At 46.0% G+C, this 14,724-nt stretch overlaps 1 protein-coding gene across 1 annotated transcript in view; it reads right to left on the bottom strand.

Moving 5' to 3' along the window:
* Positions 1-215: 215 nt before the first annotated feature.
* The window catches only part of ntrk2a (neurotrophic tyrosine kinase, receptor, type 2a), a 62,294-nt gene continuing 47,785 nt past the window's right edge, over positions 216-14,724 (bottom strand). Inside the window, exons 17-18 of the mRNA XM_065011444.1 lie at positions 12,472-12,630; positions 216-4,266 (exon numbers count right to left, since the gene is read on the bottom strand). Coding sequence (XP_064867516.1) covers positions 4,081-4,266; positions 12,472-12,630 — 345 coding nt within the window. The 3' untranslated portion in view covers positions 216-4,080. The remainder of the gene's footprint in view (positions 4,267-12,471; positions 12,631-14,724) is intronic.

Raw genomic sequence — 14,724 nt, 5'->3', positions numbered from 1 at the left:
AAGCTCTAGATGTAAGGACCTGTTATTTCACCCTTTGTGACATTAGAACTGATTTGTAAAGCAATGTGTAGGCCTAGTAAAGGCCATTTGTTTCTATGTTCTAGCTCTTTTAAAGTGTTCTATAGGCTACTGTACTCAAACACTCCCACCACACACTCATTGCGCTAACACTCCCTCATTCACACAGAGACACCAGACATCAGATCTGCTCAGGATGAGGTAAGACATAACACTTTAATTAATGACACCGTGTCACAACAGAGTTGTCCGTTTCATTGAGAGAAGCTGATCACATTATTATTACATACGTTATGGAACACCTGCCACAGCACTGAGGCTAAAGCCATCAGAACCAGATGCGTTGTATACAGCACATTTTGTTCTGCTCTGCTCCAAGCCTACACACACACACACACTCCTCTCACTGACCCATCAGGGAGGTCACAGTTGGACAGTGTAACAGCTGGGAGAGAACACATGAAGAAAGAAAGGGACAGTGAAGATACATTCCAGAGAGGATAATGCTCAGTCACAGTTTTCAGTTCCATTGGAGGATTGTTGGATAGGGATGTATGGGGTTGGATAGGGATGTAATGGGGTTGGATATGGATGTAATGGGGTTGGATAGGGATGTATGGGGTTGTAATAGGGATGTATGGGGTTGGATAGGGATGTATGGGGTTGGATAGGGATGTAAAGGGTTGGATAGGGATGTAAGGGGTTGGATAGGGATGTGTGGGGTTTGATAGGAATGTATAGGGATGTATGGGGTTGGATAGGGATGTATGGGGTTGGATATGGATGTGTGGGGTTGGATATGGATGTGTGGGGTTGGATAGGGATGTGTGGGGTTGGATAGGGATGTGGGGTTAGATAGGGATGTGTGGGGTTTAATAGGAATGTATAGGGTTGGATAGGGATGTACGGGTTGGATAGGGATGAAATGGGGTTGTAAATAGGGATGTGCCGGGTTGGATAGGGATGTGTGGGGTTGGATAGAAATGTATAGAGTTGGATAGGAATGTGGGGTTAGATAGGGATGTGTGGGGTTGGATAGGGATGTGTGGGGTTGGATAGGGATGTGGTGTTAGATAGGGATGTGTGGGGTTGGATAGGAATGTATAGGGTTGGATAGGGATGTGTGGGGTTGGATAGGAATGGGTAGAGTTGTGTGGGGTTGGATAGGGATGTGTGGGGTTGGATAGGGATGTGTGGGGTTGGATAGGAATGTAAAGGGCTGGATAGGGATGTGTAGGGTTGTATAGGGATGTGTGGGGTTGGATAGGAATGTAAAGGGTTGGATAGGGATGTGTGGGGTTGGATAGGAATGTATAGGGTTGGATAGGAATGTATAGGGTTGGATAGGGATGTAAAGGGTTGTATAGGGATATATGGGGCTGTATAGGTTTGTTTGCAAGCAAAATACTGTATATATGTGAAACAGAAGACATTGTTATGTGGCCAATGGCAACTGTCCATCTCTCTTGTCCTTGTCAGACAAATAAGATTCCAATCTAAAGAGTGACAGTCTGAGGGGGTTTTAACATTTATACAGTTTTGTTCATTTTGTCCTCTTGTATTTAAGAAAAGTAATACGGTATATCACAGCTAAAGACCAATGTTTAGGACTATCACGTACACAGCATGGATGAGGTTGTAACTAAAGGAAATTTGTAACTATGCAACAGGTCACTTGTTGAACGTTGTGATTGTCAGTTCCTTTTGAGATGTCAATTTCTGACCAAAGAAATCAATACCACTGCGATTGGTGCCGCCCATTGCCTAGAGCATATCGGTAAGTGGACCCTACAACAGAGAGGATTCTGGGAAGGCTCCATTAGTAACAGTAACTGGACCAGGATGTACAGTAGACTCAGACTGGGTCCATTGTGATGAGAGTTCCATAGAAATGTCTTCCATTGCAGTCCTCTGATAGCTTCTTCGCTCATTAGCAACCATTACCATGTCCCACTTTAGCCAGTTCATGTAGGATAAATCCACACAGAGCATTAAGAGTGGTTCCTTAGTTCGTTGGCACATTCGTATTCACACAGTGCTCTTTCTCACACTGGCAGTTCTCTCACTGCCAACTGCATTGTGTGCATGGGCCACACCGAAGGCCCATGCACACAATGCTGCTTTGTAATGCACAACATCATTGTATGACCAATGTTTAATACCTGTATAGCATTGTTCCATTTGCTCTGGTACAGAAGGACATCCATTGTCTTTGTGGAATGTATGATATTGATTGGACCTACTGTGTGTATCATGTGGCAGGCAGGAAAATTCAACAGTGACTGTGTGCAAGGACTCAGACTGTGTGTGGCTGTTTATGTCTAAAATAACACTATATTCCCTATATAGTGCACTACTTTTGACCAAAGCCCAATACGGGTCCTGGCCAAAAGTAGTGCACTATTATGGATGCACACATACACACTCAATACTGTCAGCATAATCAATTGAATCACTCACTTTGAATTTGATTCAGACCTCGATTCAGACCAAAGAATTGACAAGAAATAGAAAATGGGCATGGTGAACATACAGAAGATATCAAAAATGATAAATAGAACAAAACAAATAGCAATGAGCATATGACCAAACCAATAAAATGCTGTGTGTGTGGGGTGGTGGGGTTGAGGAGCCCATAGAAATGCGAGGTGTGTGAAGTAAAGAGCTGTGGGTTCTAAAACCGTCCAGACCGCACTATGATGGATGTTATCTCTCTATTTCCCTGCAGACATTCAGGCCTCGTGCTCTCCCTCTTCACTCTTCTCTATCTCGCTGTCTCTCTCCTTCTCCCCACTTCCTCATCTCCTTTCCCTCCCATAAAACAATGTCTTACATGTCTGAGGGGAGACTGTGCTAATGGCCAACATGAGCTCCTTAATGAAATATACATTACACCATTACTGACAAGGGCTGGGGCTGCGTGGCTAAAGCACTGTGGCCAGGACTAAAATAATAAAACATGCACAATTAAATTTCCTTCAGAAGCCTTTTGAGTGTTTATGTAGTAGGGGGTGGAGATGTGTGTGTGTGTGTGTGTGTCATGATTCTACCACAGTTGACCCAACCACGCCTAAACGGAGATCCTCACCACTAACAATGAAAGGACCATCTCACACAGACCCCGCCCAAACTCTCTTTCTCAGTTAGAACAGTTTTAGTGGGGACCCCATTTTTTCATTAGAATTTATGAGGATCCCATTTTTTCCCCCAAGAATTTCTCACGACCCCACCCAAAATTTTATGACACAACCTTAAAATCATAGCATTTTTACATTCACAATTAACATTAAATTCATTGTATTTTCATATCTTACCAAAATGAAAAGAAACAAATAAATAAATATACTGAATAAAATGTTTTTCAAATGATCTTATATTGTCCCATACAATAATCTGTGCTCTTAATTTTTTGGTCCCCCCAACCCCCATTTGTTGCCCTGACTTTGAATACCACTTAGTTATAGCATTTCATTTGTTCTTGTTTGTCAGCATGAGGGGAAATGTCTTATGTCATGCCTTGTTGACATGAGGGGAAATAATAGTTTGGTTGCTTCTATGTCTCCTCAGATGGTGCAATGCGTCTCAAGTCTTTTCAGGACATCGCTGGGGTCTGGTAGCTGTATATCCGGTATGTACAGAGACAAAATCACCCATCTGCAGTGGAGGCACCTCTTCTGGACTCCAGGGGTTTTATTTACAGAAGGATGGAGTTTCCAGAAACCAATTGGACCAAATGGCACCTCCCACTGCCTGCTCGTATATCCTATAGTACAGCCCTCTTAGCCATTTACAGTAGACCATTTAGGCGCCGTTAAAAAGCCTTTGAAGAAATGGGAGAAGCCTTCCCACTGCAAACCATTCTTAATGTCTCTTGAGTAGGAAGAAAATAGATGGTGGGTAAAGAGATGCATGACAGAGTAGAAGTAGGAAGAAAGTATGAGAGAGAGGGAGGGGGGAGGGTAGGGCACAAGGGAATAGTTGGGGAATCTTCTGATTGCCTTAAAGAGTTTGATCGTAGCTTCAAACACACACTCAACCATGCGCACACACACACACTCTCTCTCAGCCAAGGATGTCCAGGTAGACAGGAGAGGCCTTGGCTAGGTTGAGCAGTAAGCTGTGGATATCCTTGATGTGGTGTCTCATGTGGGGTTCCCTCTGCCAGCACCCCAGCATCAGGTCGTACACCTCTTTGGGACAGGTGCGAGGCCGCTGCAGGACACGCCCCTGTGTAATACACTCAATCACCTGTGGGTGTGGGGGAGACACAAGGTTAGGATCACTTTATGTACACTGAACAAAAATATAAATGCAACAATTTCTTAGATTTGACTGAGTTACAGTTCATATAAGGTTCATATAAGGAAATCAGTAAATCCGTCTGAGTACTTCCGGGTTGGAGCGAGCGGTCGCATCCGCACTTCGGTCCGCAGGTAGTATAACTTTTCATTACATTTCATTATAGTACAACGGTTTGATTTGTCTAATCTTAGCAATTTCTTCTTAGCTAGCTACATAGCCGTCATTGTATCAAAGATAATTGCGTAATTATCGTATTTCGTCGTCCTAACGTAGTCTACACTGCTATCTGCCCAGCAGCTAGCCAGCTAGCAAACGTCCACCGTCTACCGAATAGCAGCACTGTAGAAACTATTACACTCAACTGAACAACTTGATTAGTGTAGTGTTAGCTAGCTACATAGTTGTCTTTGCTGTCTTCGTATCCAAGATAATTGTGTAGTTTAGAGTGTGTAGTTTTAGAGTGATTATCTTAAGTTACCGAGGTTAGCTAGCCAGCTATTTGTCGTCCTTAACGTAGGAGACACTGCTAGCTAGCCAACGTCTACCGAATAGAACTTCCGCACTCAACAACCCGGTCGCATTCCGCTTCGCTCCACAGGTAGTATCACATTTTCATTTCATTTCATTACAGTACAACGGTTTGATTTGTTTGATCGTAGCTAGCTACATAGCTAGCTACATAGCCGTCTTTGTATCAAAGATAATTGTGTAGTCTAGAGCGATTTTCTAGGTTAGCTAGCCAGCTATTGTCGTTCTTTTAACGCAACGTAACGTAATCAACACTGCTAGCTAGCCAGCTAGCCCCCGAATAGCAGCACTGTAGCCACTGCCAGCTAGCCTACAAAGTCAACAACGCAGCCACTGCCAGCTAGCTTACTTCAGCAGTACTGTATCATTTTAATCATTTTAGTCAATAAGATTCTTGCTACGTAAGCTTAACTTTCTGAACATTCGAGACGTGTAGTCCACTTGTCATTCCAATCTCCTTTGCATTAGCGTAGCCTCTTCTGTAGCCTGTCAACTATGTGTCTGTCTATCCCTGTTCTCTCCTCTCTGCACAGACCATACAAACGCTCCACACCGCGTGGCCGCGGCCACCTTAATCTGGTGGTCCCAGCGCGCACGACCCACGTGGAGTTCCAGGTCTCCGGTAGCCTCTGGAACTGCCGATCTGCGGCCAACAAGGCAGAGTTCATCTCAGCCTATGCCTCCCTCCAGTCCCTCGACTTCTTGGCACTGACGGAAACATGGATCACCACAGATAACACTGCTACTCCTACTGCTCTCTCTTCGTCCGCCCACGTGTTCTCGCACACCCCGAGAGCTTCTGGTCAGCGGGGTGGTGGCACCGGGATCCTCATCTCTCCCAAGTGGTCATTCTCTCTTTCTCCCCTTACCCATCTGTCTATCGCCTCCTTTGAATTCCATGCTGTCACAGTTACCAGCCCTTTCAAGCTTAACATCCTTATCATTTATCGCCCTCCAGGTTCCCTCGGAGAGTTCATCAATGAGCTTGATGCCTTGATAAGCTCCTTTCCTGAGGACGGCTCACCTCTCACAGTTCTGGGCGACTTTAACCTCCCCACGTCTACCTTTGACTCATTCCTCTCTGCCTCCTTCTTTCCACTCCTCTCCTCTTTTGACCTCACCCTCTCACCTTCCCCCTACTCACAAGGCAGGCAATACGCTCGACCTCATCTTTACTAGATGCTGTTCTTCCACTAACCTCATTGCAACTCCTCCAAGTCTCCGACCACTACCTTGTATCCTTTTCCCTCTCGCTCTCATCCAACACTTCCCACACTGCCCCTACTCGGATGGTATCGCGCCGTCCCAACCTTCGCTCTCTCTCCCCCGCTACTCTCTCCTCTTCCATCCTATCATCTCTTCCCTCTGCTCAAACCTTCTCCAACCTATCTCCTGATTCTACCTCCTCAACCCTCCTCTCCTCCCTTTCTGCATCCTTTGACTCTCTATGTCCCCTATCCTCCAGGCCGGCTCGGTCCTCCCCTCCCGCTCCGTGGCTCGACGACTCATTGCGAGCTCACAGAACAGGGCTCCGGGCAGCCGAGCGGAAATGGAGGAAAACTCGCCTCCCTGCGGACCTGGCATCCTTTCACTCCCTCCTCTCTACATTTTCCTCTTCTGTCTCTGCTGCTAAAGCCACTTTCTACCACTCTAAATTCCAAGCATCTGCCTCTAACCCTAGGAAGCTCTTTGCCACCTTCTCCTCCCTCCTGAATCCTCCTCCCCCCTCCTCCCTCTCTGCAGATGACTTCGTCAACCATTTTGAAAAGAAGGTCGACGACATCCGATCCTCGTTTGCTAAGTCAAACGACACCGCTGGTTCTGCTCACACTGCCCTACCCTGTGCTCTGACCTCTTTCTCCCCTCTCTCTCCAGATGAAATCTCGCGTCTTGTGACGGCCGGCCGCCCAACAACCTGCCCGCTTGACCCTATCCCCTCCTCTCTTCTCCAGACCATTTCCGGAGACCTTCTCCCTTACCTCACCTCGCTCATCAACTCATCCCTGACCGCTGGCTACGTCCCTTCCGTCTTCAAGAGAGCGAGAGTTGCACCCCTTCTGAAAAAACCTACACTCGATCCCTCCGATGTCAACAACTACAGACCAGTATCCCTTCTTTCTTTTCTCTCCAAAACTTTTGAACGTGCCGTCCTTGGCCAGCTCTCCCGCTATCTCTCTCAGAATGACCTTCTTGATCCAAATCAGTCAGGTTTCAAGACTAGTCATTCAACTGAGACTGCTCTTCTCTGTATCACGGAGGCGCTCCGCACTGCTAAAGCTAACTCTCTCTCCTCTGCTCTCATCCTTCTAGACCTATCGGCTGCCTTCGATACTGTGAACCATCAGATCCTCCTCTCCACCCTCTCCGAGTTGGGCATCTCCGGCGCGGCCCACGCTTGGATTGCGTCCTACCTGACAGGTCGCTCCTACCAGGTGGCGTGGCGAGAATCCGTCTCCTCACCACGTGCTCTCACCACTGGCGTCCCCCAGGGCTCTGTTCTAGGCCCTCTCCTATTCTCGCTATACACCAAGTCACTTGGCTCTGTCATAACCTCACATGGTCTCTCCTATCATTGCTATGCAGACGACACACAATTAATCTTCTCCTTTCCCCCTTCTGATGACCAGGTGGCGAATCGCATCTCTGCATGTCTGGCAGACATATCAGTGTGGATGACGGATCACCACCTCAAGCTGAACCTCGGCAAGACGGAGCTGCTCTTCCTCCCGGGAAGGACTGCCCGTTCCATGATCTCGCCATCACGGTTGACAACTCCACTGTGTCCTCCACCCAGAGCGCTAAGAACCTTGGCGTGATCCTGGACAACACCCTGTCGTTCTCAACTAACATCAAGGCGGTGGCCCGTTCCTGTAGGTTCATGCTCTACAACATCCGCAGAGTACGACCCTGCCTCACACAGGAAGCGGCGCAGGTCCTAATCCAGGCACTTGTCATCTCCCGTCTGGATTACTGCAACTCGCTGTTGGCTGGGCTCCCTGCCTGTGCCATTAAACCCCTACAACTCATCCAGAACGCCGCAGCCCGTCTGGTGTTCAACCTTCCCAAGTTCTCTCACGTCACCCCGCTCCTCCGCTCTCTCCACTGGCTTCCAGTTGAAGCTCGCATCCGCTACAAGACCATGGTGCTTGCCTACGGAGCTGTGAGGGGAACGGCACCTCAGTACCTCCAGGCTCTGATCAAGGCCCTACACCCAAACAAGGGCACTGCGTTCATCCACCTCTGGCCTGCTCGCCTCCCTACCACTGAGGAAGTACAGTTCCCGCTCAGCCCAGTCAAAACTGTTCGCTGCTCTGGCCCCCAATGGTGGAACAAACTCCCTCACGACGCCAGGACAGCGGAGTCAATCACCACCTTCCGGAGACACCTGAAACCCCACCTCTTTAAGGAATACCTAGGATAGGATAAAGTAATCCTTCTCACCCCCCCTTAAAAGATTTAGATGCACTATTGTAAAGTGGCTGTTCCACTGGATGTCATAAGGTGAATGCACCAATCTGTGAGTCGCTCTGGATAAGAGCGTCTGCTAAATGACTTAAATGTTAAATGTAAATTGAATTAATTAATTAGGCCCTAATCTATGACTGGGAATACAGATCTGTTGATCACAGACACCTTAAAACAAAAAGTCATGCGTAGATCAGAAAACCAGTCAGTATCTGCTGTGACCACCATTTATTTCCTTTGCATATAGTTTTTATTTTTGAATTTGACCTTTTTTCTCCCCAATTTCGTGGTATCCAATTGTTGTAGTAGCTACTATCTTGTCTCATCGCTACAACTCCCGTACGGGCTCGGGAGAGACGAAGGTTGAAAGTCATGCGTCCTCCGATACACAACCCAACCAGCCGTACTGCTTCTTAACACAGCGCTCATCCAACCCGGAAGCCAGCCGCACCAATGTGTCGGAGGGTACACCGTACACCTGGCAACCTTGGTTAGTGCGCACTGCGCCCGGCCCGCCACAGGAGTCGCTGGTGCGCGATGAGACAAGGACATCCCTACCGACCAAGCCCTCCCTAACCCGGACGACGCTAGGCCAATTGTGCGTCGCCCCACGGACCTCCCGGTCGCGGCCGGTTACGACAGAGCCTGGGCGCAAACCCAGGGACTCTGATGGCACAGCTGGCGCTGCAGTACAGCGCCCTTAACCACTGCGCCACCCGGGAGGCCCTTCCTTTGCATAGAGTTGATCAGGCTGTGGAATGTTGTCCCACTCCTCTTCAATGGCTGTGCGAAGTTGCTTGATATTGGCGGGAACTGGAACAAGCTGCCGTACACATCGATCCACAACATCCCAAACATGCTCAATGGGTGACGTGTCTGGTGAGTATGCACGCCATGGAATAACTTTGACATTTTCTGCTTCCAGGAATTGTGTACAGATCCTTGCGACATGTGGCGTGCATTATCATGCTGAAACATGAAGTGATGGCAGCGGATGAATGGTACAACAATGGGCCTCAGGATCTCGTCACGATAATTGCCATTGATAAAATGCAATTGTGTTCATTGTCCGTAGCTTATGCCTGCCCATACCATAACCCCACCGCCACCATGGGGCACTCGGTTCACAATGTTGACATTAGCAAACCGCTCGCCCACACGCCGCCATCTGCTCGGTACAGTTGAAACCTAGATTCATCCGTGAAGAGCATACTTCTCCAGCATGCCAGTGGATATCGAAGGTGAGCATTTGCCCCCTGAAGTCGGTTACAAAGACAAACTGCAGTCAAGTTAAGACCCTGGTGAGGACAACGAGCACGCAGATCAACTTCCCTGAGACGGTATCTGACAGTTTGTGCAGAAAATCTTTGGTTGTGCAAACCCACAGTTTCCTCAGCTGTCTGAGTGGTTGGTCTCAGACGATCCTGCAGGTGAAGAACCCGGGCTGCCGTTACTACACGTGGTCTGCAGTTCTGAGGCCGGTTGGACATACTGCCCAATTCTCTTAAACGACGTTGGAGGCGGCTTATGGTAGAGAAATTAAACATTACATTCTCTGGCAAAAGCTCTGGTGGACATTTCTTGCAGTCCGCAATTGCATGCTCCCTCAAAACTTGAGACATCTGTGGCATTGTGTTGTGTGACAAAACTGCACATTTTAGAGTGGCATTTTATTGTCCCCAGCACAAGGTGCACCTGCGTAATGATCATGCCGTTTAATCATCTTCTTGATATGCCACATCTGTCGGGTGGATGGATTATCTTGGCAAAGGAGAAATGCACTCTAACAGTGATGTGAACAAGTTTGTACACAACATTTGTGAGAAATAAGCTTTTTGTGTGTATGGAACATTTCTGGGATCTTTTATTTCAGCTCATGAAACATGGGACCAACACTTTACGTGTTGCATTTATATTTTTGTTCAGTAAGTATCTGATATACAAGCTTTATGGATATACAGTGGGGCAAAAAATTATTTAGTCAGCCACCAATTGTGCAAGTTCTCCCACTTAAAAAGATGAGAGAGGCCTGTAATTTTCATCATAGGCACACTTCAACTATGACAGACAAAATTAGAAAAGAAAATCCAGAAAATCACATTGTAGGATTTTTAATGAATTTATTTGCAAATTATGGTGGAAAATAAGTATTTGGTCACCTACAAACAAGCAAGATTTCTGGCTCTCACAGACCTGTAAAAGTTTATCTCAATACTTTGTTATATACCCTTTGTTGCAATGACAGAGGTCAAACGTTTTCTGTAAGTCTTCACAAGGTTTTCACACACTTGCTGGTATTTTGGCCCATTCCTCCATGCAGATCTCCTTGAGAGCAGTGATGTTTTGGGGCTGTTGCTGGGCAACACGGACTTTCAACTCCCTCCAAAGATTTTCTATGGTTTTGAGATCTGGAGACTGGCTAGGCCACTCAAGGACCTTGAAATGCTTCTTACGAAGCCACTCCTTCGTTGCCCGGGCGGTGTGTTTGAGATCATTGTCATGCTGAAAGACCCAGCCACGTTTCATCTTCAATGCCCTTGCATGAATGGCCCCATTCATTCTTTCCTTTACACGGATCAGTCGTCCTGGTCCATTTGCAGAAAAACAGCCCTAAAGCATGATGTTTCCACCCCCATGCTTCACAGTAGGTATGGTGTTCTTTGGATGCAACTCAGCATTCTTTGTCCTCCAAACACGACGAGTTGAGTTTTTACCAAAAAGTTATATTTTTGTTTCATCTGACCATATGACATTCTCCCAATCTTCTTCTGGATCATCTAAATGCTCTCTAGCAAACTTCAGACGGGCCTGGACATGTACTGGCTTAAGCAGGTGGACACGTCTTGGCACTGCAGGATTTGGGTCCCTGGCGGCGTAGTGTGTTACTGATGGTAGGCGTTTGTTACTTTGGTCCCAGCTCTCTGCAGGTCATTCACTAGGTCCCCCCGTGTGGTTCTGGGATTTTTGCTCACCGTTCTTGTGATCATTTTGACCCCACGGGGTGAGATCTTGCGTGGAGCCCCAGATCGAGGGAGATGATCAGTGGTCTTGTATGTCTTCCATTTCCTAATAATTGCTCCCACAGTTGATTTCTTCAAACCAAGCTGCTTACCTATTGCAGATTCAGTCTTCCCAGCCTGATGCAGGTCTACAATTTTGTTTCGGGTGTCCTTTGACAGCTCTTTGGTCTTGGCCATAGTGGAGTTTGGAGTGTGACTGTTTGAGGTTGTGGACAGGTGTCTTTTATACTGATAACAAGTTCAAACAGGTGCCATTAATACAGGTAACGAGTGGAGGACAGAGGAGCCTCTTAAAAAAGTTACAGGTCTGTGAGAGCCAGAAATCTTGCTTGTTTGTAGGTGACCAAATACTTATTTTCCACCATAATTTGCAAATAAATTCATAAAAAATCCTACAATGTGATTTTCTGGATTTTTTTTCTAATTTTGCCTGTCATAGTTGATGTGTACCTGTGATGAAAATTACAGGCCTCTCTCATCTTTTTAAGTGGGAGAACTTGCACAATTGGTGGCTGACTAAATACTTTTTTGCCCCACTGTAGCTCCATCTTGCCATCTGATAGACCAGATGGAAGCCTTTCAGATCTATACACATGCCTTGGGGGTATAAGCTAAGGCTAGGGGTCAATTTGGCTTTGGGGTTAGGGGGTTACAGCCTTTTTTAGGGAAATAACCAGAGATGGGGTTAGGGGGTTCTGACTAGGTGGAACACAGCTACGACCAACAGTGATTTTTCGTTGCAGGTTAGGAGAACTTACGTAGCAGGTTAGAAGAATTAACGTAGCAGGTTACGAAAAGGGTCAGTGTTAGCTAAAATGTTGTCCTAAACTGCTAAGAAAAGTCACTTCCGGTCCTAGCTGTACTCCATCCAGTCACAACCAGGATAGGGTCAAGGTTGGGTGTTAAAGGTACTGTAAAATATAATTGGCCATTCTGTTGGAAAGCTTTGCCAAAGGAATGACTGTGAGGGTAGACTCCAGTTAGCAGTAGCCTGGATGCTAGTCTGTTCTGCCTTCTTGCCACTTCCTCATGGAACTGTTGTAAGGTGGCGGCAAGAGAACAGAAACAGACTGGCACCCAGGCTACGATGGAGGTAGAGTATAGTCAGAGTTGGGGTTAGCTTAGAGGTGAGACTGACCTCGTTGTTGGAGAGCTGGTACCAGGGCTGTTTGCCGTAGGTGAAGATCTCCCAGAGGACCACGCCCAGACTCCACACGTCACTCTCTGTGGTGAACTTCCTGTACATGATGCTCTCTGGAGGCATCCAGCGGATGGGCAGCATGGTGTGACCCCCCACCTACATTAACACAAACACAGTCAGCCTGGACGCTTTATTTGAACGGTACAGAAATTATCATATATTTTCCGTGAAACTACTTGGTAAAATGGTCATAAAACATAAATGACCTTCAAATTACTTTTTATTTCTTTGCAATTCATTAAATCAAGCGCAACTATGCATCCTTTGGTACCTAGTCACCAGTTGTTGCATTCGTTGAGGTAAGAATGCAACTCTAACCCGAACCCCAACCCATTGGTATCTCAATCCCATACTTTTCAATCACAAATTAGGTCAATAAATGCCAGTTGAAACCAGGGGAACCACTGGTTCAGAACCAAAAATGGTAAAATAACGAAATTCTGAGGAACAGAATAAGAAACGTGAACAAAAGTGACCGTTATTTTTAAAAGCATGGGAACTGGTTAATAACGTTATTTTACATTCCGGGCATTTTTCCCAGTCCCACAATAAAACGCAACAAAGTGCCTATGCAAAGCCCTTGCCAGCGTGTGTCCAGGCTACCTGCTCCTCCCCCCACGAAACAGGCTACTGTACCCTATTGATGTTACAAGCAGGATTCAGCAATTAGGGAGTGCGATTTTTAATTAGAGAAGAATGGAGTCACTTTTTCAATGCTAGTTAAGGATACTATATTTGTCACTTTTCACACTGGACAAGATAAGTTTTTTATTTTAATTCTCGGGCCACTCTGCACACACAAGCTTGGGTCCACAGTTAAGACAACTCTCGGAAGATCCTATATAGAAGCCGCTCCTCCATAGGTATAATTCTGTGGGACTAATTCAGATAATGCATGTCATAACAAGATGCCCAGTGCTTCAAGCCAAGCCGTCTCCTCCACGCTCTCTCGCTCTTCCCACACACAAAATGTCAGTCACATCTCGTGCCCTACACTTGTCTGTCCAATGCATGTAGACTAAACAACTATAGCTTGTCCACTACATAGCAAGCTTAAGCTGCTCTATCCTCACTGATTGGTGAAGTAATTTAATGTTGAGCTAAATAAAGAAAAATATATATCTCAGAGATTTACAAAGGAACAGAAAGGAATGACATAAACCGTTACATTTTTGGGGTTTGAATCAGTTCAATATTGTATTTTTCTGGTCGGAACAGTAGAACGGAACAACAAAAAAAGAATGGTTCTGTTCAGAACAAAATGATTGGAAAATAATTTTGGTTCCAACCCTGGTTGAAACAGTACAGTACAAATAAAAGAAACACAGTTATTCAAAACTGCAAATGGTAAAATAATAGGGTACATTGTTTTTCCAACTGTTGTGTCTAACACAGACAAATATAGTTATGAGCACTAAAAGGTTATGCTCAGTTTTTCAAAATGCTTTGCTGCAGCAAGGTACATAGTTAATGTGACAAACAAGCAATCATCTAACAATAACCCATGCAATAAAATACATGTCTGAAATATGTCCCTGACCCTTACCATCCCAGACACTGCGCAAGACAGGAAGTTGTGACTGGCCACTGCTGTCTGTCGCCCACTCAGCCCTGAATGGTCTTTTCCTTTACTTTACTAGTCCATTAAAGCCAAGAGATAGTCATCACCGGTGTGTGTTTTTCTGTGAAAACCAATCTAGCTCTAGTCCGCCTTCTCAAAGGCTCTTTCCTCCTCCTCAACACATAACTCACTTTAATAAGTGTTTTCACATAACTAAAACCCCACTTGAGTTACCAAGGAGAGATACTGTGTGTGTATGTTTGTTGCGATAAATTCACGGTCAAGTGGGGTTGAGGCCAACATCCAGTGAGTGTCTCATTTAGTTAGTGTGGTTTAGTTTGAAATATTAATGCTGCTTTCCTGATCTTAGTGTCTCCACTTTTTGTGTTTGTGTGTATGCTTGTTGCTTGTGTTTGTATGTGCTTGCTTGTGTTTATGGCTCTGTGTGTATGCGCATGTTTGATTGTGTGTGTGTGCTTGTTTGTGTTTCTCTGTGTGTGCATGTGTGTGTTACTTTGTGAGGTAGAAAAGCCCCTGATTAATTGTTCTTAACATCCTGAGTTCATCAAATATTAAGAGAAGCAGTTTTACTAGCCTGTTCAGAGGGCCCAATGGTTTTTAGAGCTCTC

Source organism: Oncorhynchus nerka, linkage group LG27 (genome assembly GCF_034236695.1).
Source record: "Oncorhynchus nerka isolate Pitt River linkage group LG27, Oner_Uvic_2.0, whole genome shotgun sequence".
In the NCBI taxonomy this organism is placed as follows: Eukaryota; Metazoa; Chordata; class Actinopteri; order Salmoniformes; family Salmonidae; genus Oncorhynchus; species Oncorhynchus nerka.
The sequence above is the reverse complement of the archived record's forward strand: the minus strand, read 5'-3'. Positions and strand labels throughout refer to the sequence as shown.